The 24,553-nt window shown below is 38.6% G+C and overlaps 1 protein-coding gene across 6 annotated transcripts in view; it reads left to right on the top strand.

Moving 5' to 3' along the window:
• Nucleotides 1-24,553, top strand: part of agrn (agrin) — a 272,520-nt gene that overhangs the window by 240,363 nt on the left and 7,604 nt on the right. For all 6 annotated transcript variants that reach the window (XM_079588149.1, XM_079588150.1, XM_079588148.1 and 3 more), the window contains 14 exons: nucleotides 82-209; nucleotides 3,457-3,571; nucleotides 5,114-5,233; nucleotides 5,471-5,803; nucleotides 7,101-7,293; nucleotides 7,388-7,603; nucleotides 8,001-8,230; nucleotides 10,735-10,869; nucleotides 13,990-14,080; nucleotides 14,598-14,762; nucleotides 14,924-15,035; nucleotides 19,620-19,736; nucleotides 20,029-20,212; nucleotides 20,683-20,770. In XM_079588149.1, the coding sequence (XP_079444275.1) occupies nucleotides 82-209; nucleotides 3,457-3,571; nucleotides 5,114-5,233; nucleotides 5,471-5,803; nucleotides 7,101-7,293; nucleotides 7,388-7,603; nucleotides 8,001-8,230; nucleotides 10,735-10,869; nucleotides 13,990-14,080; nucleotides 14,598-14,762; nucleotides 14,924-15,035; nucleotides 19,620-19,736; nucleotides 20,029-20,212; nucleotides 20,683-20,770 (2,227 nt within the window). The remainder of the gene's footprint in view (nucleotides 1-81; nucleotides 210-3,456; nucleotides 3,572-5,113; nucleotides 5,234-5,470; nucleotides 5,804-7,100; nucleotides 7,294-7,387; nucleotides 7,604-8,000; nucleotides 8,231-10,734; nucleotides 10,870-13,989; nucleotides 14,081-14,597; nucleotides 14,763-14,923; nucleotides 15,036-19,619; nucleotides 19,737-20,028; nucleotides 20,213-20,682; nucleotides 20,771-24,553) is intronic.

Here is a 24,553-nt window from a genome sequence, read left to right as displayed (position 1 = left end):
AGCTGAGAGTGGACTGGAACTGTGCGTTTCATTGGAGCACCTTTTATGTAACCGTATGTGCTTCCCTGCCTTGTCCCGCAGCCACCATGCGTTTCAGTGGCTTTCTGCACCTGGATAAGGTAGAGGGTCAGGAGGTCTTCTACACGCCTGAGATGGAGGACCCCAAGTCGGAGCTGTTCGGTGAAACGGCCCGGAGCATCGAGAGCGCTGTGAGTGATGCAGCTCAGACTTATGCTTGAGTTCACTTTCAGTTCAGCTTTGAAAAGAAGTTTCATTTTCAAAAAAACAAAACATACAAAACAACATAAGTTTATGCCACATTAGTGCTGCTACATTTCTCAGTAGTGTGGCAGTAGCTCCGCTCTTTTCACAATATTGTAGCTTTTCATGTAACTATTTTTTTCCCTAGAAAGTAGCAGTGTAACTGAAACTTGATTGAAGATTAGTTTCTGGTTTATCACAGGTTCTTTTCTTGTTTGTATCTACCTTTTATTTCTCAATCCAGTTCTGTTTTCTCTTGAGGTTGACCCCTTGGGAATTTGTGCTGAATCAATTGTGATAATTGGTGGAATTATTCAGTGGAACAGGTTGAATGCGTCTTTTGAAAAAACATGTCTGGTGTTCTGACAGTCTCTAGAAAAGCAGTGCATTAGCTTAACAGTAAAATACAGACACTTGATCTTGAAGTTTGTGATCAACACAAATCCAAATATAGCATCAGGCTCAAAACTGTCCAGATGTTAAATATAGCCTAGTGGTAGTCACCATACCAACATTTCAGTAGCCCGTACCAATACTAATGAAGTACTTCACTATACTTGAAATACTTGATAGAAAAACTAATGTATTATAGGTATGTGTTCATTTACACAGTGAAATATTAGTTGAAATATAAACAAAGGAAATTAAAACAATGGCATGTAGTTTTCAAGTACTTCTCAATTAATTAAACATTGCTTCAAACTGATTTCAGTGAGGGTTTTTTTAATTAAAAAAGATTGATTTTTGTTGTTAATACTTTGCCAAAATTACCAATTTTTTTCTCATATATTTTTTTTGAATGATTTATTTGAAATATTTATGGTATACACAGCAGCAATAGGGTAACAAAAATACATTTAAAAAATAGAGCAAAAAAGACAATGTAGTTTAGTATAGACCATATAGATCAGGGTTTCTTAACTCTGGCCCTCAAGATCCACTTTCCTGCTGAATTTATCTCAAACCCTAATCTAATAAACCTGAACAAGCTAATCAAGGTCTTCGGGCTTACTAGGCTGCGCCCGAAAGCTGTAAACTGCTGCTTTCGGAGGATGCATTCCAAGGCAGGAAGGCATGTGGCAATCCTATGTTAGCTTTACTTCCTGTCTCCTGAGATACCTTCATCCGAATGATTTTTGAAGACACAGTATAGATGTTTCCTTTGATATCCCACAATCTTGTGCGTTCCATTTCGTGACATTTAAGCAAAAAAATAAAGATGGCATCTGAAAGTTGCAGATGGCGGTCAGTTTCTGTGCAAATGCACATTTTTGACCTCCGTTTTTCACTCTTGATGTTATTTCTAGCGAGAAATTACTATTATATTAGATAAATATTCGCTTGGTTATCTCCAAGGCTTGATTTATTTTGTTTAACCGTTACGCTGTCTCAGAAGACAGTTTTGTGAGATGCAGTAATAATAACAGTAATAGTTATATAAGTTATAAAAAAAATATATATTTATTTTAGTTTCTTATTAGTATTAGTATTAGTATTTTAGTATTAGTTATATAATATTATAGTAATTATTAATCTTTTTAATTTTTTGAATATTTTTATTCTTATATAGTTAATAATATTGTTTTAGTCATTTAGTTTTTAGATTTTTTTTAGCTTTGATATATTTTTAAGTTTTTGCACTTAATACTTTTAACACTTAAACTGATATTTATTTCAGTTAGTTACCAAGTTAACATGTTTAAGTTGTTCATCTAATATTTATATATTATGATATTTCAGCTTGATTTGAATGACCAAAAACGATTAATAATAGTTTTAGTTAACGATATCATCACTGGCTGGTATCTTGGCCTCAACATTCCAATACTTTTGACATCCTGATAACCTAGCCTCCTTCCCTGAGTTTTTGTTGTACTCTTTAGCTGACACTGCACACTACCTGATGGCAACTGCTGAAGAAGCCGGCGATTTGTTCCCGGCTTGTTAACCCATTTTGGGCGTGTCTGGGAATGAAGGGCAGTACGATAATGAGTTCCACTTATCACTCTAATGTTAGCTAGTGCTGTGAGCGAGATTCCCGACAGGGACTAAGCGAGGATGTAATCAGCCTTTCTCTATGAGCGTTCCACCTGACACAGAAAGCTAATCCCCCATACTTCACTCTCTCGTTCTGTAAAGTCCAAATCTCAAATGGGGCCACAGGCAGCACAGAGCCAGCAATTGAAATGGTTTCATTGGCTTTGAGCGTATCCTTCTCCCGCTTCTCCTCTGTGCGTGATGCCCCAGGGTTCAACAGAACACCGCCTCTCATTCATGCCTTTATATCTCCACCCTGTCTTTCCCTTCACTTGATTTCAACCCTGTCCACAGATTCTGAGGATAGAGCGGCCAGTTTCTGGGTCAGTGTGTCCATCCGGCTTTGCCGGGCAGCCTGGTTTTGTTGAGGGTCTCTCCGGTGAGTCTTAAAGGAAGGGAGGGAGCGCCTCCTCTCTTTTCTTGCCCAGCATGGTTCCAAATGTACAATGAACTCACTGAGGGTCGGCCTAGAGGCAAAAGCCATTTTGTCTGCGACAACTCTGTGCTTTTCCGAATTCAAGTGCAGCTGTGAATGAAATGAGGGAAGAAGGAAAATGCAAGGCCCTTGGGTGACTTGAATGGGGTTCTCGACGGACCTCCTGCTGAGGCACTCTAACAGAATGTGCACACACGTCAGAAAGCACTAGAAGCACAAAGCGGTTTGTGAGTCGATTGAGTGCATCCTAATTGTAAACCACTTCTCATTTGCTCTAGTTTTTATCAATTAGGTGCACTAAGGTAAATTTGGTTTTGGAGAAATGGTCTTCTTCGTGACTAATATTAGCGAGTATTAAAACTAAGCTCCTCTCACGTTGCACCAAATCAGTGACAGAACTCTCCTACAGTTTGTGTACCCAGGTGGAAACTGAGCCGATTCTAAACGGGCAGTGTTGTAACCTGACATTTACTGCTGACTTCGAAACATGTTCATGTAATTACTCCTGCGCTGTAGTTAAATGTCAATTTGTGCACCGAGACCCGATGGGGTTCACTGGAGTTTTTCCGCTGACACACTTTTTTCATCTTGTGGAGGAATTTGGTGTTAACTAGAACTAGATCAGCATATCGAGCTTATTACCAGTTTCACACACTGCACTTGGGGCATTTAGTTCTTTGGTTTTCTTTGTCTTACTTTCTCTCTGTTTTTATTTTCTCTAGCTGAATGAGTTGTTCCAAAAGTCAGATGTCCAGAAAGACTTCCAGAGTGTCCGTGTGAAGAATCTGGCCCCCAGCAACTCCATAATAGCCTTTGTCGAGGCTCACTTTGACCCAGGTAAAGTTACACCAAAGGTTGTTCTTAAAGATGGTTTACTTAATTAAACCCACACTAGCAACTGATGCTAGGGGCTTTGTGTTTAGCATCCTTGTTAGCACACCCACATCCCATGCTGGTTTACGCTGGTTCGAATCCTGCTCAGAGTGAGTAGGTCCAGTTACATTGGTGCCGTGACCCGGGTGGGAGTGAAGTTTAGGAGAGTAAGTGTAATAGAGGCCAGTTAGTAGGAGCTGTGCAGAAAACTTACAGCCATTAGCATGCTTGTCTCCCATGCCTGTTGAGCTGTTTCAGATTCAGCTCAGAGCGGAGTGAGTAGGACCAGTAACACATATAGACTTGAGTTTCTGTAGCTCAACTGTTAGAGTATGTCTAGCTTGATATGCTGCGACTGTACAGCATCACTTCACTATCCAGGCTCTTTAAAATGTAGAAAGTGCACTTGACTACGGTGCACATCTTGACGTATTCCCAGTTATAGCTTATACTGTAGTTATAGTTCCCAGTTATAATTATAGCTTTTCTCCATCATTTTATCACCATTAAAATTGCATTTACTACCAACTTTATTGAAATGATAATAGTGCAACATTTATAAATTATTTTTAAATAATTAAAATTCAATTATTTAAATATGATATAAAAAATGTTTTAGCCTAAATTTATTATACAATGGGGTTGTGACTTGATTTAAATATTTCAGTGCATTTATCTGTATTAAATGAGATGGCATGTGCTTAGTAAAGACTGAGGTTTTTGCGCAAAAATACTGCACTCAATGTTCTTTATTATCTGTCTTCCCCAGTCGCTCTGTCTTTCGTTATCCTGTTTTTATTTATTTTCTTTTTTCAAGCTGCTTCTAATTTATTTCTGAAGCAGCTCTAGCACACAAAGCACAAAGTCCGGCTTATACCCTCCCCTTCACATCAAAATTCCCTCAGTCTGCGCTCCTTTAGAAACATGCCTACGGCAAGAAATAAAAAGCACATAAAAACTCCCTTGTATGTTTGAAGAAAATAATAGTTCAACAGAAGAATAAGGCATATAAGTTAAGTAAAAGAATCCCTAAAGATACTGCTTTCGTCTTTTCTGGCAGCGGAAGCGTTCAGAGAGCATGGCCTTTTTAGAGAGGTAATTTATCAGCTAGGGTTTCTGAAAAAGCTTATTACGGTCTCCATCTCTTCTCATGCTTTTAAGACCCTCCGAGCATCGCACCAGCTGATAAAAATCTCTTTCGCTATTCTCTTTTTATTGGTCCCCTTCAACGGCACAAGAGCACAATTCTAGCACAAGCGCCTGTCATAAAGGCGGTCTGTGGTGGCCAGTAACAGGGCCATCTGTGGAAGCGTTATTAGAGTGTTTCATCCCAACGTCCCTGAAATGCATGGCGGTTCAAGAACTGCTTCTCCCAAGGGCCTATTACACGCAGACTTTTCTGTATATATTTGCAGTATGTTATGTCAAGTGTAAGGATGGTGGGTCTGTGCTGGTTTTTCATACTCTGCTGTGCAATATGTTTAATGTTGTGTTCTCATTCTACAGACACAAGGTTCAACGTGGAGGATATTGAGGGAGCCCTTCTCAAACAGCTCAAGGCATCTAAAGACACTGGTATTGTTGTGAAGAAACCTGAGGAAGAGAACATTCGCATCACCAACTATGGTAACCCGCTTGAAATTGCTTTCCGTCCTTTCTCCTTTTCTGTTGCTGCCTTTTGTTGAGTGAGATTGCTCTTCGAGCTGGCATTTGATAACCACGAGTGCCCGTAGGACTCAAAATGAACCTGCTTATTGAACTTCAGACTGAATGTCTCACAGCCTCGGTTTAATTTGCGAAGAATTAAATATGTCTACCCTGACTAGGCCTATTGACCTATTTTTCCTTATCTCCATTTTTTAGGTCTTTCAACTGTTCCTTTCTTCACCACCACGACAACCACCGTGGCGTCTGTCACAACTCCCACCACCCCCACGCTGTCTCCCACTTCTGCTTTTACCACTCTCCGCCCGACCACCACCAGACGGCCCTTCACCAGCCGCAGGACCACCACAGCAGCACCAGCCACCACCACTCCATCCCAGGCCCCCACAACCACAGTCTTCAAACCGGTGACCCACGCCAACAGGCCGTGCGACTCTCAGCCCTGCCGTCACGGCGGAACCTGCGAGGTGGAGGACAATGACTTCACCTGCATCTGTCCCGCAGGAAGAGGAGGAGCCGTGTGCGAGAAAGGTGAGGAGAACTACAAAAACTGTGGTTTTTAAATGGTTAAAAAGAAAAAAAAAACATTTTTTCAACAAATGCATCTTTCCATAATAAAACAAAAAAATGTTTTTAGGACCATTTAAGATTAATATGTTATTTTCATGAAAATTAAACACATTTCTTCTGTAAATTTATTCCTATAAATCTCATTACTGCTGTATGTTGACGGTTTAATTAAAAAAAAAAATTCCCAGTATTTTCAGCATGGTTATTCATATTCAAATGCTGCAAAAAGATGTTTATTTATTTTTTATAAAACGATTATGCAACAAATACTACCATGAATACTTTACAATTATATATATATAATGTAATATATATTTATATATAATCATTTAATTAAATATATTAATAATACATTTTAATTTATTAAAAAAGTCTAAAATGTTAATCATTTCATTTTATTCAGTATTGTTTCTTTTTTCTTTTGATCTTTCTTTCTTTCGGTGTAAAAATAAACCTTATAAAAGCACAAAAGAAGCACACTTGAATATTTCAGATACATTTGAATCAACTATTATTAAATAAATGATTACAATTGAATATGTATTATTTATCAATGTTATTATTTATTATTCAAATTTCTGCATTTTTGAATCCTTTGAAGAAGGATAAAAAAGATTCAATAATGATTTGAATCTTAAATTGCAGTCCTGCTGTTGCACTGAGGAAATTATAGCTCAATTCATTGTCTCTGTTGGTGGTATTGGGATATGAAACTACCTTTTGCAGCTGTGTCAGGTTATAATTGACACTAATTACATCGATGAACTTTAGCTAGTATCAAACTGCTGTGAGGTGAAAAAAGCCACTAATTAAAGGCTTGTAAGCAGCCCTCAAACTCTTCCTCTGATCAATCGGGCCATTAAAGAGTGATGAAGAGAGAAGGCTTCATCAGCCTTGCATTCTCTTGAGAAAAGGGTGAGAGACAGCCGAGAGAGAAGGAGAGAGAGAGGTGTTGATACGTTTCTGAGCATGGGGATTCTCTGTCTGGAATGTAAATGTCTAACACAGAAAGGTCCAGGGAGTACTTCGTACAGTACTCATCATTGATTGCAGGTTTTATGTTTTCTCACACTAGGGAATATAGCAAACACAACATGAACGGCACATTACTGTACCATTGACTGGGGTATCTGCGTTATCTGAAGGAGACACACTTGAGTGCAGTTTTGTTTGTTGCTCTACCAGTAGAGAGCAGAAGTCCTGGTTGAAAGTCTCTGATAACCTGCTTTATCTGTCTTCTACCTTCTGTCCTACTCAGTTATAAAGTACTTCATACCGTCCTTCGGTGGAAAGTCTTACATGGCTTTCCAAACCATGAGGGCCTACCACACTGTGCGCATTGCCATGGAGTTCAGGGCTTCGGAAATGACAGGGATATTGCTCTACAATGGCCAAAAAAGCAAAAAGGACTTCCTATCTCTGGTATTATTTGAAGGAAATGTGGAGCTTAGGTAAGTAAACAAGTTAATATAGGGTTGGAAAATAATTCTCATCTGTTAACGATTTTAATTTGTGATGATCCTCTTAAATGTCTCCCACATGAAGGTTTAACACTGGTTCTGGGACGGCTTCAGTTATCAGTAAGGTCGTGGTAAAGCCGGGTCGCTGGCATCAGCTTGTAGTTGTGCGTAATAGGCGTAATGCCATGCTGAGCGTGGACAATGAGCCGATGGTTGAAGGACAAAGTCCCCCAGGAACAGATGGACTCAACCTGGACACAGACCTTTTCATCGGAGGAGTGCCGGAAGACATGATAGTAGAGTAAGCGAAGCTCGAGAATGCCTCCAAATAACACTAACAAGAGCCTCTTTCGTCTTGTTAGAAGCCATAATGAAACATTATGGAGAAAAATAACCTAAATCATTGGCTGTCTGCGCATGTTTGCAGGAACCTGCCAGAACAACTAATATGACTTAATAAGACTGAGCAGAAATAGCCAAATCAAATTAGCATCAATCAGAGATGTTGTGAAACACTACTTGAGATCTAATTGAACGTTTTTCCATGTGTTCTCAGTCAGGCAGAGAGTGTCTTGTTTCCCAAAAAAAAAAAAAAAAGTATTTATTTTTTATATATAATTTCATGCTGTTGTTACATTTTCCCTGTCATTTGAGAATAAAGAAGGAGGACTGACAAAATGATTGGTTTGTTTTTGCAGTGTAAAGGAGAGGACGTCAGTTTCAACAGGCCTTGTGGGCTGCGTCCGCATGTTGGACGTCAACAACTTCGTCTATAACCTACAAGAGAATGGCGGTAGCGTTCTATATGGCTCGGCCATTGGCGAGTGTGGCAACAACCCATGCCTGCCAAATCCCTGCAAGAACAGAGCCTCCTGCCAGGTCAAAGAAGCCGAGATGTTCCACTGCAAATGTGTCAACGGTTTCTCTGGTGGGTGGACAAGTATTAACTTTTACTTATGTATGTATGATCTTATTGTTTTCTGTGCTACATTAAAGATGAAGTGTGAAAGTTTCAAACACTTTAATTGGTTCAGTCAGTGTTGTCTCAAAAAACACATTGTCGTTCCATTTAGTGCAGTTAGTGGTGCAAAAAGGACAACATTCACCTTTAACTATACACTTTTTAAGAATAAAAGGTTCTACAGTGACTCTTTGTTCCAGTTGTGAATATCTGGACTTGTACTGTATTGATGAAAGATTCAGCTGGGCAGAGGATGTTTGTCTAATCAATTTTTAGCCTTATGGGTATGTAAGACAGATGAGTGTTTACCCAACGATATGAAGGCAGCACGGACAAATACGGAGTGAATACAAATAACTTCACCAGTACTGAATATACTTGTTGGAAAGACACATTTTCCCAACCCTGAAAGTGAATTGGCAAATCTTCAATGTTTTCAGAACATAGAAGAACACATGCTATATTTCTTATGGTTAAGTTAATAAAAAATCTAAATCTATTCAGTTTACAAAAGTGAAGCAAAAGATGCTGAATATGATCTTGTCTCTCACGGAGTGTTAAATGTTTAATAATTCCATGCTAAAACGAGATTTGGTACAACCTTAATATTTCCAGTGACAATTTATTCCTAATACCTTATGCCAAGGTTATGATTAACATTTTTCAATGTCTGCCGCACAAAGTTTGTCCAATCTTCATCAAAATTGGCTCAGGTCATCTTCATACCAAGCCTGACAAACATTTTTGATTTTCAAAGCCATTTGACTGTAAAACGCCAACAAATTTGGTATGAGGATGCCAAACAGAAAGTAAAGCTATGTCTTGGATCTTACTGGGCGGAAGTTTCTGAAGCCTACAACATATATTACACAAATCTAATCAGCATTAGTTAAGCACAGCGCAGTTTTGAAATACTTTTATTCAGCAAGGATGTATCAAATTGATCAAATAACCGTAAAGACATTTTATAATGTTACAAAAGATTTTGATTTCAAATGAATTCTGTTCTTTTGAACTTTCTATTACCGTAATCAAAGAATCCTAAAAAAAGAAGAAGATTGGTTTTCATAAAAAATATTAAGAACTAGAAATACTACTGAAAGAAAGCACTACTGATTTTAACATTGCTAATCATTTATTTTATCACTGCTAATTATGTTTCGTGAGCAGAAAATCAGCAAATTAAAGTGATTTCTGAAGGATAATGAGATGCTAAAGACTGGAGGAAATGATGCTGAAAATTTTAGCTTTGCATCACAGAAATAAATTACATTTTAACAATTGCTTTAAATTGTAATAATATTTCACAACATTACAGTTTGTATTGTAATTTTTAACAAGAAATGCAGCCTTGGTGAACATACATGACTTTCTCTAGTTTTCTGGTTTATTGTGGTTTATTCGCATCATAAGTAGGAATTATCCACAGAGCAGAAGTTACAGTGTTCTCTTTGTTCACATCCAAGAGGCTTTTTTTGTTCTCCATCTTGCAGTGTTGCTCCAGTCATTTGAAATATTGCCCAGAGTAAATTGCTCTGTTGTTCTGCTCACAAGCCTTTATTGAACAACCTTTATAATAATACAGTTCAATATCTTCCACTTTATTTCTGTACTGCAGAATGGCTGCAATGAGGTGTGTAGGAAAATGAAGACCCTTTGAAGTAGAAGTGTACACAAAGAAATTGGCTAGAGGGATAAATATGTGGGATAACCTTTAATGTTTAAAGAGCAGGATTGTAAGTTGGAGGGTTGCCGCACCATCTCCGTGATAGAGCGGCCTTAGAGTTTGAGGGCAAGAGAGAGAGACACCAAGCAGAGCGTCTCAGAACACGACGGGAGCTTTCATTACAGTGTGCAGCATCTGCCGCCCGTGGCGTGATCTCCTACTATGTTCTATGTGATGATGGGAATGTTCTGATGAGGCTAGAAGTGCTGACCTGAAGCATTTTCAGTCTTTCAAACCAGGACAATATGCTGCAATACAGCTTCATCTAAATTTGTAATAATTCAAAATCCTATTATAAATAGACCACTATATAGGTGACAATTCAAGTCAGCTCAGTCAAAAGTCATCTTGGTAACGCCTCTAGCCAACTAAATTTCAACTGTTTGTCATAATCATGTTTCAATAGCATCTCATGTCTGCAATAAAGTCTAACAACATTGGTATCATCAATTTAGTTATTTAGCTTAAATCATGCTTAAAAACTCTATTTTCAGGGCATTGCTACTATATATTTTAGTTAATGCTAGTGTAAACACTCATAAAAGTGATTGGCTCTTTTAATTGAAAGGCAGGGTTTGCCATGTTAATTTCTCCCATTCATTTCACTGCAAGTGATCCGTCTCTTCCTCCTTATACTATCTGTGACTTAACTAGCCAGGATTGACAGGAATTTGTTTGATTTCTCCTCAAGTGGCTTCTCGTCATCTTTTGTTTAAGTCACAAGAATATACATTTTTGTTAACAGGTCCGACCTGCGCTGACGCCCACAACCCCTGCGACCCCAATAAATGTCACCCATCATCACGGTGCCAAGTTCTTCCAGAGGGAGGTTACAAATGCGAATGTCCAATGGGACGTGAAGGCAAGCACTGTGAAAAAGGTACAGTACTACATCATTGTAAAAATACAGTAAATGAGCGTATCGACTCAACTAAGGACTGAAATAACTGCTACTTCTCAGTTGTAATTTCAGTATTGATTTTTGTCAGGATCGACCGGTCTGACTCGGATATTTGCTGTAGAATTATTGAGGGATAAAACAAAGGCCATGGTGGGGTGGAAAAAGTGAGATTTTCCAGTTGCCGTTTCCAGTGGGTACCATACTGTAAAATAGGTTTTATCGGCTAATGTAATGGAGAGTCGGCATCTGGGATGTGATGTGAAATTATTTACCCTTTTATACCATATCTAAAGCTGCCATCCTAGGCTGGAAGATCAAACATATGGTAGGTCGATGGGGGGGGGGGATTTCAGTAGTGGGGCATCCTCTGGGAGCTGGACCTTAACCAAGGATGCCTAAGTCTACTGCCATTTCGAAGCTTTCATTAGCACTCTTACTCTGTTGCGCTTCCCTCTCTCACCTCATTAAAATTCCTACAGATGTTTTAGATCGCAGGCATTAGAAATGTGGAAACCAAGTGAAAGGTTTAGGAACACGTTTTGGACACCTCCCAGGAGTCCTGCCCTATACACTAGGCCATGGGCCAATACTATATAAATCAAATTAGCCTATAGCAGGGGTGGGCAACTCTGGCCCACAAGATCCACTTTCCTGCAGAGCTTAGCTCCAAGCCTAGCGTGCAACAGTGCCCGCACACTTTTTTCAGCGGCCTTGGTTCTGGGAATATTTTACCTATTATTTTTTCCAAAGGGGATTATAAAAAAAGTCTTCATTAAATAATTATAAGCCATTAACCAATTCAACCGACTGCGAGGTGTATCACAACATTACAAACTTTGATTATAAGCAAAAGATATTAGAAAATCAGACAAAGATACAAGACTGTCTACTTAACGACTTTAATGAGGGAAAGAACTACAATCCCATGATGCGTGATAAAAGTACACGATTGGTTCAGACAGAGATGTTGAATGTGTATATATATACACACACAGACACACTCACATATTTAAGTACCGGTAGTTTGCCATTGTAGGGAGCTTGAACTGATTACATCATTCACAGTGCTTTGTGGGAGTGGGAGGGCGCTAAAGATATATATTTTTTTTAAGCTTGTTTCAATTCTCTAATTCGTGGAGTTTTTTTTTTTTTACAGAATTATGGGTAATGTAGTCTTAAATCAGAATTCCTTTTATTAAACCTTTGTTCAACTTAAACAAATATGTTGAAATAATGCTGGCTTATTCAACAAAAGCATATACCATGGATTAACAAGCTTGCAGCTGACAGTAGGTCTGATATTTAAGGTTAAAAGTTATTGTAAAATATAAATTCCCTTATGGAGAAAATGAAATTGATTTTTACTTCCGTAACCTGACTGTCACACATATAGAGCTTCCCCCTCATTTATGGCACCATCAAGTTTTTACTGATTGGTTAAAAATTTAAATCTCCAATATCATTTTCATTGACTATCTTGATATAACATTGCTGTCTGTATCAGCGATACTATTTTACTTGTGGGTGGGGCCAGTTTCATCATTCACGAGGGCCCCCAGGATTGTGGTGTCATTGCACATACATCCACACACCTATACAACCCAGAACTGTCAAATGAGAGGGGCCAGATAGTCACCTTTTCGTCTAAGAAAGTCTCCATTAGCGAGTGATTAAAATAAATTGAGGTGAACCAGAATCAATGAGTTGAGCGCATCCATCAGACCGGGTGTTTTTTTTTATCGCTTGAATCAATGAGATGAGTAATTCTATCAGTCAGCTGCACATCATGATTAATGGGGAGTCAGTCGGGCAAAGTGTCCAGGGAGAGTGGCTCTATCAGATAAGAGACTGTCCAGCACCGAATCAGTCGTCATAACAGGAGAGCGCTCCCTGCTGGATGAGGGCAGAAGGTAAAATGCAAAGCAGTGTGCTAAAAGAAGGACATTTACATGTACACTTGACTTTCATGCGTAACAATGTATTGTCTCTGAAGCACTGCTGGACTAAAGGACTAAAAGTAAGATTTTTGTAGTCAACATAAAGTAGTGTTTGTAACCCATTTACTTTCAGAATGTTATTTATATCAGAGTAAAATGTATTCAGTACAAAAAATTACATGCCAGTTTCCTAAACAATGCTTAATGAACTGCTTATGCTAATTTGCAATTAGTTTATGCATTACAAAAGTAGATTTAAAATCAACATGAAATAAAAATTACAAAGAAATTGCTCTACTATTTGTAAAAGTGATATGTTTTATTATCATATTCTAGTTTCATGGAATATTTTTTCAAAATAAATAGTTTATTTATTTACACTACCATTCAAAAGTTTGGATTGAGTTTTTTTTTTTTTTTTTGGATGGTGGGGGGGGGGGGGGGTTGGAATAAATTAATACTAATAATCGGTAATGGCTTCTGAAAATTCAGCTTTAAATTACACTGTAAAATATAATACAATAGAAAACAGGTATTTTAAATTGTAATAATATTGTGTAATAATACAGTATTTTTGATCAAATAAATGCAGCATTATTGAGCATAAGAGACATAAAATGTATCCAACCCCACATTTTAAATGGTACTGTATACAGTATGTAAATTCACTGCTAGTAACTTTTTAATAGTAAACTGATACATTTATTATTGATTTAATTTATCGGATTTAATCACTTGATTTTGAGGACTGCAGATCTGTGATGAGTTGTTTAGCAGTGCTACATTGAAAGGAACGATTTCTCGGTTATCAGTGGTTTACCAAACACCAGACCTGTCCTATAGTTTTGGATGTTGCCTAGTCCTTACACATAAACTGAATGATTTCAGTGTTGTGATTTCTTGTAGAATAGCGAAGCTGCTGCTGTGTTAAACAATAGCTAATTAGCTTTTTAATCTCAGTCTGCCATCCCAGACTGAGCATGCGCTCATCCTGTGTAATTACTGCAGGAAGCATGCTGGGCTGAGTGACAGTGCTATATGTTGATGGGTATGTGTGATCTATATACTGTGTCGCTGTCTGGTCTCATAATTGGAGGAACCCTCCCCTCTCAAACACATTATGATATCTGCAAAGCATAATGGACTTTTTCATATTTTCCAGTGTCAGACAAGGGAGGCGCTTTCATTCCTTACTTCACTGGAGACTCTTTCCTGGAGCTCAAGGGCCTTCATCTCTATGGCCAGGATCTGAGGTATTACGTTACATATTGGCTATTGCTTTTTGCATTTATTATGATGATGATGCTGATGTTTGAAACTATAATGTTATATTAGTGGTACTGTATGTGGTGAAATGAGAAGGCAAAGTCCACATACACAATCAGTGTTGCAAACACAATTCAATTCTGCTGTAAAGCAGCTATGCAGAAAACTGGTGTCATCAACCAGCTCAATTCAGTTTAAGTTTTGTTCTCATTAGTCAAAGAAAATACTTTGTAAACACCACTGGTTTAATTATGCTTCTTCTACCTCACAGATTAATTCATGTTGCAAGTAATTTCAAGTTAATTCAGATTCGGACATGTTGGATTTGTTTCTGATGCTCGATTGGTTGAGCTGTTACTCTGTAATTAGTCCATCTATTTTTGACCCATTCGTGAAGATTTGCAGACTGAATGAACCTTATTTCTCACATTACTTTTTGCCTGTATTAAGGAAGAAAAAAACCCTGTTATGTGTCTTAATTGAACTATGCTTATTTGTCCATAGGCAAAAATTCAGCATGACTGTCGTTCTGCTGGCCAATGACTCCAAAGGCGTGATTTTCTACAATGGACAAAAGACGGACGGCAAAGGAGATTTCATCTCTCTGTCCCTGCATGATGGTATCCTAGAGTTTAGATATGACCTGGGCAAAGGGCCGGCTGTAATTAGGTAAACAACACTCTGTATAGTTATATTTGAATGAAATTAAACTCAAATTACTGTGTTGTGTTCAGTTGCTGATTATAGAACTGTAGCTTTTGGGTTTATTTTCATATTGCTATTAAGAGGGGCAAATAAACTCGAAATAATCGCTTTGTGTGTGTGCACAGGAGTAAAGAAAAAATCAAGCTGAACGAGTGGAACACAGTGAATCTGGAGCGGGCCAGCCGAAAGGGAGAGATCAGCATAAACGGCAAAGACCCCGTCAGAGGAGAGGCGCCGGTATGAGAGCACTCTTATGCTTATGCTGCCCGAAAAAGGCCACAAACAAGAACTAGTCAAACTAGCTGTTCCCTCCCTTGTCAAAAAGGACTGTGATGGTACTTTGATATAAAGTGGTGTTCAAAAGTTCAAATACATTTTGGAATTTTGCAAGTTTTGGCTGAAAATAATGAAATATTTCAGATTCTACTCTATTTATAGGTGACTAATCCAGTAAGTAAATTTGTGACACTAATAATGATTTAGATCTTCTTTTGAAGCTTGTGATGGTCTGTAGATCATCTCAAATAATGCTTGAGAACATGATCATCAGGCTTGACACAAACTTGTGAAGTTTATGCAGCTCAAGTGCTGTTGTAATTGAAGTAATAGAGGTACAAACCAAATGCCACATACATTCTGAAATTCATATTCAGTTTTTCAAATCAACTTTTTAACTAGTGTAAATTGCAATGAAAAGTATTTCATTAAATCAAGACTTAAAAATGACTTTTGGACCCCACTATATAACATGGAATTGAATGATTACCATATTCATGTACCATGATATTGACATTTCAGATAATGCTATATAGGGGTGGGCCATATGACCAAAATCTTATTTCACGATAACGATATACAGTATATCTCATTATAGTTATTTTTGCTATAGATAAGGTTTTTATGACATCCAAATTTTTGATACCATTGAAATGCATGAAAGTTAGTTCAAAAAAGATGGACGACGCCCGTTCGCTTTCTTCCATTGGTGAGAACTGAACCCGCCAGTGTCCCGATATGGCGCAGACATCTTGGGACTTGAGTCTGCGCAGTAGCATTCTCAGGACCAGACATGCGCAGTAGTGAGCAGGAAGTTAAACCGCGAAATCAATAAACTTATTTTAAAAACAGACACTTGAACTTACATCAGCGTGATAAACACAACAGCAAATAACAGAAACCACCTTTAGAAAAAAGATATTTGAAGTGTAATTTAATTGTTTAGTTCAGGGGTAGGCAAGTTCGGTCCTAGAGAGCCGCTGTCCTGCAGAGTTTGGCTCCAACACTGAAAATTCACATAGTTATTTCGCTGCTTATGGCACTTCCCTTGTTTTTTAAGTGCAATGCTTAAAAAAGCATTCAAATGATCAGCTTTCATGATCGAGATTGATTGATTAGCTTCCATGACCGTTGACACAGCAACATGACATGAGCGTAATTGCGATAGAGATAATGGTCCAAAATCTCTACCAGTTGACGAATTTCGTCCGGTTATCGTGTCTACTGTTATATTGCCCACCCCTAATACTATGGTATTATCATGGTACGTTTCAAAGAAACGTCATGCTTTGTTTTGCATATTCTTTCAAGTTTAGTTCAATTTCTGCCTTTCACGCAGGGTCTGGGGTGCATGTGTGGGAAGCTTACGAAACTTCCCCCTTTTACGTCTCGTACCGTATATTTGGTCTTTTGTCTCTGCCCTCCGTTTGCTTTTAATTGCCATGTGGAAATGACTCTTGTCTGTTGTGCTACAGATTCGCACCCACTCAGATCAATCCCAGCAGCCTCTGCCTGAGCTCGTGTCAAACCCAAAGTACGACAGCAGAACAATCAGGCTGCTCTCGTACACAAATCGAGGCCATGTAATAATCTTGAAACTCTCTCATCCTCTAGTTATTCCAAATAGTGTAATTTGTGATTAGCTTGATGTAGTCTTGCGCGTAGGCACTTAAGTGTGCCTTTTTCCATCATTAAACCTTCCTACGTATGATAATTGTGTTTCATTGCAGCAGTAGAGGCAGGAAAATCTTATTAAAGCGGAGCGTAAGAGGATGAGAGAGGAAAAAATGTGAAGAAACCAAAAGGGTCTTGTTCCAAAGGGGCCGCCCAAAGCAAAACCCCATGAGAAATATTTTCATATTGCCTCGATGGCCTCAGTCGTTCCACTGAACAGACTCTAATATACACCGCCATATCACAAAGCAAATATAAATAATGTGGGTGCAGTAGTGTAAAACATAGCACGACTTTAATGCCATTTCTGATTTACTCTGAACATTTGTTTCTGAGGCACTATCCACACACACATATATTTATTTATTTGCGACCTGCATGCTAAGTGTCTTGCTTGAGTTACGCTTGTGAATATTTTATTCCTCAGGCTTATAGTTTACTGCATGCGGTTCTGTGTGTACTGACATCTTCTGTGTTTTCTTCACTGGTAACATTTTTTTTCTTCCTTCCCCTGTGCTCTTTTTGTGTGCTGTCTGGATATAAGAAATCACGCAAGGTAATGACTAAAGTCTGAAATCGCTTTCTCGAAATCAACATCCTCATTCCCACCAAAAGCAACTGTCCATTTCAGCTTCATTGTCCATTAGTCAAGATCTGGTAGAGGATCAAACAAATCGGAGGGGAGGTTTTTTTTTCTCCTCTTCAAACCATTCCATATGCTGAATGGAAAGAGACAGAGAGAGAGATTTGGCTTTCACCTCAGACCAGCTGGTATGGGGGCGACGGGGGATAGTTATCATTTGACCACCATTGTTTCATCACCCTTCCAACAACAATGAAATGTCTTCATTAGTCTCGCGTGGGAGGGCCATTAAACCGCCTCACTGTGGATGTAGACTGCGAGAAAAAGGCTGCTGGCGTGGGAGAGAAAGGGAGTGTTATCAAGAGAAGAAAGAGATGTGAGAGGAAGAGAGCGTGGTACAGAGCTAGGAGTTGTTCTTTTGGCACATTTGTTTTTGGACCCTTCAGGGGCGTCATGCACTTTTTTTGTTGTTGTTTTGTTTGTTTGAGGTGGTACCAATGACAGTCCTGGCTCACTTAGTGCCCTAGGCAACATAAGACATGACCAAAGAGAAGGAAATTCTATTTTTAAGTGTGAGACATGATAGTCTTGTGGTAGAGTTTCTTTTTAGCATCCACTTGTGTGTAACTTTTGAACCTCAAACTTTGGAACAGTAGTGTATATGTTTATATATACTAACATTTAAAAGTTTGGGTCGGTAAGATTTTGTTTTTTGATTAAGTCTGTCTACCAACGCTGAATTTATTTGATAAAAAATAAAGTAAAGTTTGAGATAGAAATCTTTGGTAACATAATAAATGTCTTTACTGTCGCTATTGATCAATTAAATGCCTAATATAGGCATTGCCTAATAAAAGTATTAATTTCTTACTGACCCCTAATTTTTGAATGCTGGTATATAATTAATAATACTTTATTATTATTTATGTATAGTATTATTGGGTTTTTAATTTATTTATTTATTGCAAGTAAAATTGGAACTCAATCCTACAGTAAGTCATCATTTTCATTGTATTTCATTGTACAGAAGCTTTGAGATTCTGGTAATAATAGAACTTTCAATAGAGATCTACCTAGTCAGACTGGCAACGTTTTTACCTTCGAAGGTTTTGTTTTGTTTTTTACCTACAACAATCATGCAACTTAATTACTGAAGATACTCGTTTTTCTTGGAAATTGCATTCAAATTCTTGGCTCAGAAATCTGAGGGGGCACGTGCCAGTTTGAGTGGGCATGATGCTTCTGGGGCCCTTGGGGAAGGTTCCTAAAAAACACTGGCAGTTAGCTATTCACTTCACCTGCTCAATCTCAGTCTCAGCTCGTTCTGGCAGAGAACAGGAGAGTGAAAATGCCTCTCCCAGCCTGTGGCAGTCGGTGCATTGCATCTTTATGTCAAGACTTCTCATTGCACACGTCTCTGACCACATGAAACAGCAGCTGGGCGAAAACATTCCTGGCTATGCTGTCTTGGCCCAACCGCATGCTTGAACTAGCCCCCGGTTCCATAGCCAAAGCTTTTCAAGCCATTGCCTTTATCCGTACTTAGCTATTCTTCTTTTTATATCACTGGGATGAGAGCTGGACCACACGTCAGAAACTGGCATTGCTGTTGATGTCCCATCTTCTTTTTTTTCAGCAATTAACTTGCCTTTCCCCCAAGGCAATTATTGGCCTACATAAAATAAAGATTTTTAATTCTTTTTAAGTAGAGCCTCATGCAGAAAAATCCCACTGTAACTAAAGCGATTTTCACACCGGTTGGAGAAATGCTTATTTCATGGTCATCTGCGTTGTGAGCGATACACCAATTAGAGTTTACAGCTTGAGATTTGAAAGGTCCGAGGAACAATCAGGCATCCATTACACTCTTTCATTTAAAAAACCATCCATATCAATCGTCCTCATTTCAATTGCTTCAATTATCTCTCACTTTTTTTCCCTCACTTTTTTCTCCTGTCTTATATGTTAGATTCAGAAGTCATTTACCATTCAGAGAACTGAGCTTAAATCTATTATGGTTTTGTAATGCAACACTCACGTTGATGTGGATAAGGATTAGGTGTGAAAGTTGAATCAATAAGCCTGCTGATGTACAGTAAACCATCCTCTCTTGCACTGGTTTCTTTTTACTGCAGTTGCTCTACTAGATCACCCATACAAATGTATAGCCATTTTGTAAGGGTTTGCATTAAAGTGTGTGACTTTTATTAAGTGTGATAGCTAAAAGAGTGAATAGAGGATGAGGAACAGGTCATGTGGTTTCTCATGCTCCTTTTTGTACTCTCCAGAATCAGCACACAGATCTTAATCTGAAGGAGTCGCTCTTTGTGGGCGGAGCCCCTGATTTCCGCAAAGTAGCCAGAGCTGCTGCGATCAAAGATGGTTTCAAAGGGGCCATTCAGAAGGTGAGAGCATTTAGATGCATTAAAGTCATGAATTTCCATTTAAACCCCATTTTACTTCCATCTATTGATGCATTTCAGAGTGAAACATGATATTTAGTGAGAGAATAAACCTTATTTTAACCATTGGGAAATAAATGGAGAGTAAAAAAAAATGTTACTTACCAGAATGAAGCCAGACCTAAATGCGATTTGCTAAAACACTTCATAAGTAGCTATTTGACTAGAAGAAGTTAAACTTATATTTGGATTTAAAAAAGCTATATCTATATTAAACCTATATCTGTCTCCATAGATTACTCTGATGGGAATTCCAATCCTGAAAGCTGATAATGCCCTTCAATCCACTGATGTGTCCATGTATCCCTACCACCCTTGCTCCAATGATGTTTGTGAGAACGAAGGCCGCTGCAACCCCCAGTTGGACAGTTATGAGTGCGTCTGCCGCCACGGATTCGCCGGACAGCACTGCCAGGACAGTAAGTGCCTTATTTCATCACTTTTTTAATTCAAAATCGTATTACTCAGTACAGCCTCTCCTCCAACACCTTCACACTCCTTTAAGGCAAGATTTGCATACGTCTTTAGCATACATCAACATATGACTTACTTAAAAGAAATCGCTCATGGCAGCTTTAGCCAATCCATGTGCTCCATGTGTAGATTTAGCTAAATCCACGCCTCCAAACTTTCACAAATAATATCAGTCATCGTCCTTACTCGATTTGTATGCTTATCACAAACGCACATTGGCACAGTCACAAAACCCAAGAATTTTGCTCACCTCATTAACCTTGCTGGGTCCTACTATTGTATCTTTAACCTTAATTAAGCCACACGAGCATGAAGCCTGCGATATATCACGCTTTCCTCCTTTGCTTTAATTAAACAGTGCTGTGTCTCACTTCGATTGGTGTAATTTCACTTCGTCTTCTCTCCTCCCTTTCAGCAATATTCGAGAAATCTGCTGGGGACACAGAGGCCATTGCATTTGATGGCCATACATTCATCGAATATCACAACGGAGTCACTAAGAGGTAATACAGGCGCACGTCCTCATGTCAATGGCCTGCCCAATAATCACTATCCGCCCGGAGCATCCCATCTCTATATTAGCAGTCAATGAGGGGTGATGACAAGCTAGATTACGCCGGCTCCATTTAAGGTCCAACGTACTTCCTCGTTTTAGCTAATGGCCTGATCTCATCAATTACCACTTCCATTGGCCTGTCTCTTTGGTTTCCATGAACCCAGGCTGGTTCCAATTAGCGTAGCACCCGAAGGAGTCTCATGACTGGACTGCGATGTACCACGCTTATGTGCTGTAATGAACCTTCCTCCACCATCGCTGGGATCTCAAAACCACACGTTTTCTCTACCACACATATCCTAAAGCACCATGGATGATCATGTCTTGATAATTGCTTCCTCCTTCGCTTATCAGATGATTTCTCTTCCTCTGGTTGGTCTGATGTGTCAGTGGTCCAGCAAGCACCAATTACGTCAACGTTAATTTGGTTTCTAATAGAAAGAATTTAATTTTTGAACCCATCACAAGTGTTATATATTCTATCCTAGTGTCTCCACCAGTGTTAAAAATGGTGCTTTCAAAGCTACTCATAATTGAAAGTATTTTTACACTGAAACTTGCCTTTTGAAAGCAGTAGATAGCTACACTAAAGATTACTAACATTATGGGCCCTATCTTGCACCCAGCGCAATTGACTTTGAACACCGACGCATGTATCATTCCTATTTTGCACCCGCGCACAGCGGACTTTTCCCTCCACAGACGCACGTCGGTAAATTAGGGAATGAACTTGCGCTCGCGGGGGCGGTTCAGCGCAAAGAGAGGCGTGTTCCGCCGCAAAACTTCCATGGTGCTATTTTCCAGTTTTAGAAAGCAATTCCGCCACTGACCAGGAAAAAAACAGTCTAAAGACAGTGGCGTGTTGCGCGTTAGTGATATGGTATTTTAAGGGCGCGTGCTTGGCCATAATGTTAACGCGCATCCACTTTGATTCTCTAATATAAACAGATGCAGCAGTTTTCATTTTTGGAAATCATACATTATTACAAGGAAAAATATTAACACACGAGGGAAATCATTGTTGTGTCCGTGAAGATGTGAAACAGATCTATCTAGATTTAAAAAAAAAAAAAAAAAATCTAGATTAGGCTACACATTTACCCAAATTATATGCCTGTTTAACCGCAGCTAATTTGGGTGTGTTTCTCCCATCATCCCCAATGTCACTTCTCTCTGTGTTTTACGGCCCTGACGAGAACGTCGGTTTCCTCGGCTGTGAACTGCTCCTGGTGTGCCGTTATAATAGCAATCCGCCATGGAACAAGCGCGCCTGCTCTTAAAGGGAATGTGAGAGGACGCTCTGATTGGTTTATTTCACGTTACGCCCAAACTACTCCTATGAATAATGAAGCTACTTCAGACCAACCCCTTTTAGATTTGCGTCAGGCGCAAGAGTCGTTTATCCCGCCGGGAAAATAGCAACAGCGCCGGGATCCGCCCACAAAGTTACTTGCGCTTTGCGCTTTGACACTTGCGTTTCAGATCGTTAAAATAGGGCCCTAAGTGATTAACTACAGAAAAGCTAACTAAGAAGCCAATAGATTTTAAACTATAAAACTGTTTAAAATGTATAGAAATCAGGTGATATAATTTATTTTTACAACCAGAAAAGTATTTATTCGGTACAAAACAACGAGGATCTCAATTATACTGACATAAATATGAATTAGAAACACAAGCAAAAACATGAGATGAACAGCAGAATTTAGTGAAATATTTGACTACAACAAAGTGTACATGAATTTAAATGAATCAGTGAACAATTTCTTGAACAGATTCATTCATAGAACCATCCATATAATACTAATTGATCCTCCCAGCTTTACATATAAATCAGTGAATAATTATTTTTTACATATTTTGTTCATAGTAGACAGATGTTAGCATCATTGCCGATTTTCACTGCCACATCGACTGATCATGCCACTGTGAAATGCACATCTTACCACTTATGTCACAAACTAGTGTGCTGAACATGGGGCGAACCTTAATGTAGGACACACAGCGTCACTCCTGTTTGTTGTGTTGTGTGTTTGTTTGTTTGTGTCAATCTGTCTGTCTCTGTACACATGGCTTCTGTTGTCTTTGCTCTTGTCTTTCTGTCTGTCTGTCTCATTTGAGTGTCTGTTGTCTTCCTTCTGCTCTCAAGCCAACTGACCAATGAGATCCCAGAGTAAGTAACCCAGAGACATGTCTCTGGGATGTATTGAATTAAGCAAAACTAACATTTTTTAAGACAAACCATCAACTTAACCCAATATAAAGCATTGGTCTTTTCCTTGTACTCCCATTTACATCACACTCAGAAAAATATTTTTGAAAATGCAGGGCTCATCTATTACATATTATTTCCAGGAAAGGTTGCATTTTCATCAGCTGCATCAGAAACCAGTATTAGAAATGCATGCTTGGCATGAATAAAGATGAGCATTGTGATACACTGATAGATTCCTACAGGAATCATGCATGGAAATACTTAAACTGACTTTGGAAATACTCCTGTTTATATTCTTATGTTAAAAAAGAATGGAGCCCCTTTTGACTGCAAATAAGTGTTATTTAACTTAACACCGCTTTAAATCACAATACACATCAATATTTAGTTGGTATTTACTGCTTGGTTTAAATGGCATTTTACTGCCCCATTAGAGAAATGTTCAATCTGTTATAGTGTTCCTTTTAGTGATTCTTATTTTAAATTATTTGTTTCTTTCTGAATGTAATTAAGTGTCTAAGTGGCTGCACTGAGCCCTTAAAAAGCTGGCAGCTTGATTAAATGGAATTATGTTGTGTATTATGCTCATGAAAAGTTCCTCCCTGGCTTTTAAGCCACGTCACTTTGTTTGTCAAATCGCTCCCAGTGATTTCTAATAATTGTGCCAAAGGATGAAAGCGAAAGTGGCACATTAATCAAGGATTTGTCTCTCAGAAAACTGGCCGCAATTAAAGAGGCTCCGTCCAGTAGAGAAAGCGAGCCACCGCGGGCATCAATAACAGTTAGGGACAAGGCCCTCTTCATTGACTTTCACTCTTCCTGGGGTTTAATGTGTGTCACTTCCTCTACAAATGAAGTGCCAGATTAAAATTAATCTCAACCAAGAAAGCTGACCAGCCCTTCAGAACGAGTGTCATCAATTTAGCTTGATCTGGTTTTGAGCAGAGCCCTTAAAATGAATGAATTCCTTAGAGGGCGTCAGCATAGTAGCGCCCCATCTGTGGGAGTAGAGTCATATTTCTGTTTAGTATTTACTGTGCTCTTCATATGTCTTTATTCGTTCTCTTTAGCTCAGCAGCCTTGGATCAATTTACCCATTCTTACCCTTCAGTGACCTGTTCCTAAATGTGTTTTTTTATATAATTGGCATTTTGTCTTATTTAGCTCAGTTCCAATACATAGTAAGCTACATTGCTACCTACATTGGAAGCTGCCATCTTAGGAAGCAGAAAATCACACCACACATATAGAAACTCAACTTGATTTCAGTAGTTTGACATTAGCATGTTGCTAACAGCACACTATAGCATAACAACATAAAATACATGGCACACTCAAATATTGGGTAAAATAGTCATTCATTTATATTGCTTAAAACTATTTTTCGACGGTTGTCAGTACTTATTACTTAATGAAATGTATGTCTCGTTTTGTCCATCATCTTGCAATAGATACATACGTTACTGCCATAGAATTTGGGCAAAATATGATCAAGAAAGATCTTTTAGCAGAATT

Source organism: Phoxinus phoxinus, assembly GCF_949152265.1.
Source record: "Phoxinus phoxinus genome assembly, chromosome: 18".
Taxonomy (NCBI): Eukaryota; Metazoa; Chordata; class Actinopteri; order Cypriniformes; family Leuciscidae; genus Phoxinus; species Phoxinus phoxinus.
Note: the sequence above shows the minus strand (reverse complement) of the source record. Positions and strands in the feature narration are given on the sequence as shown.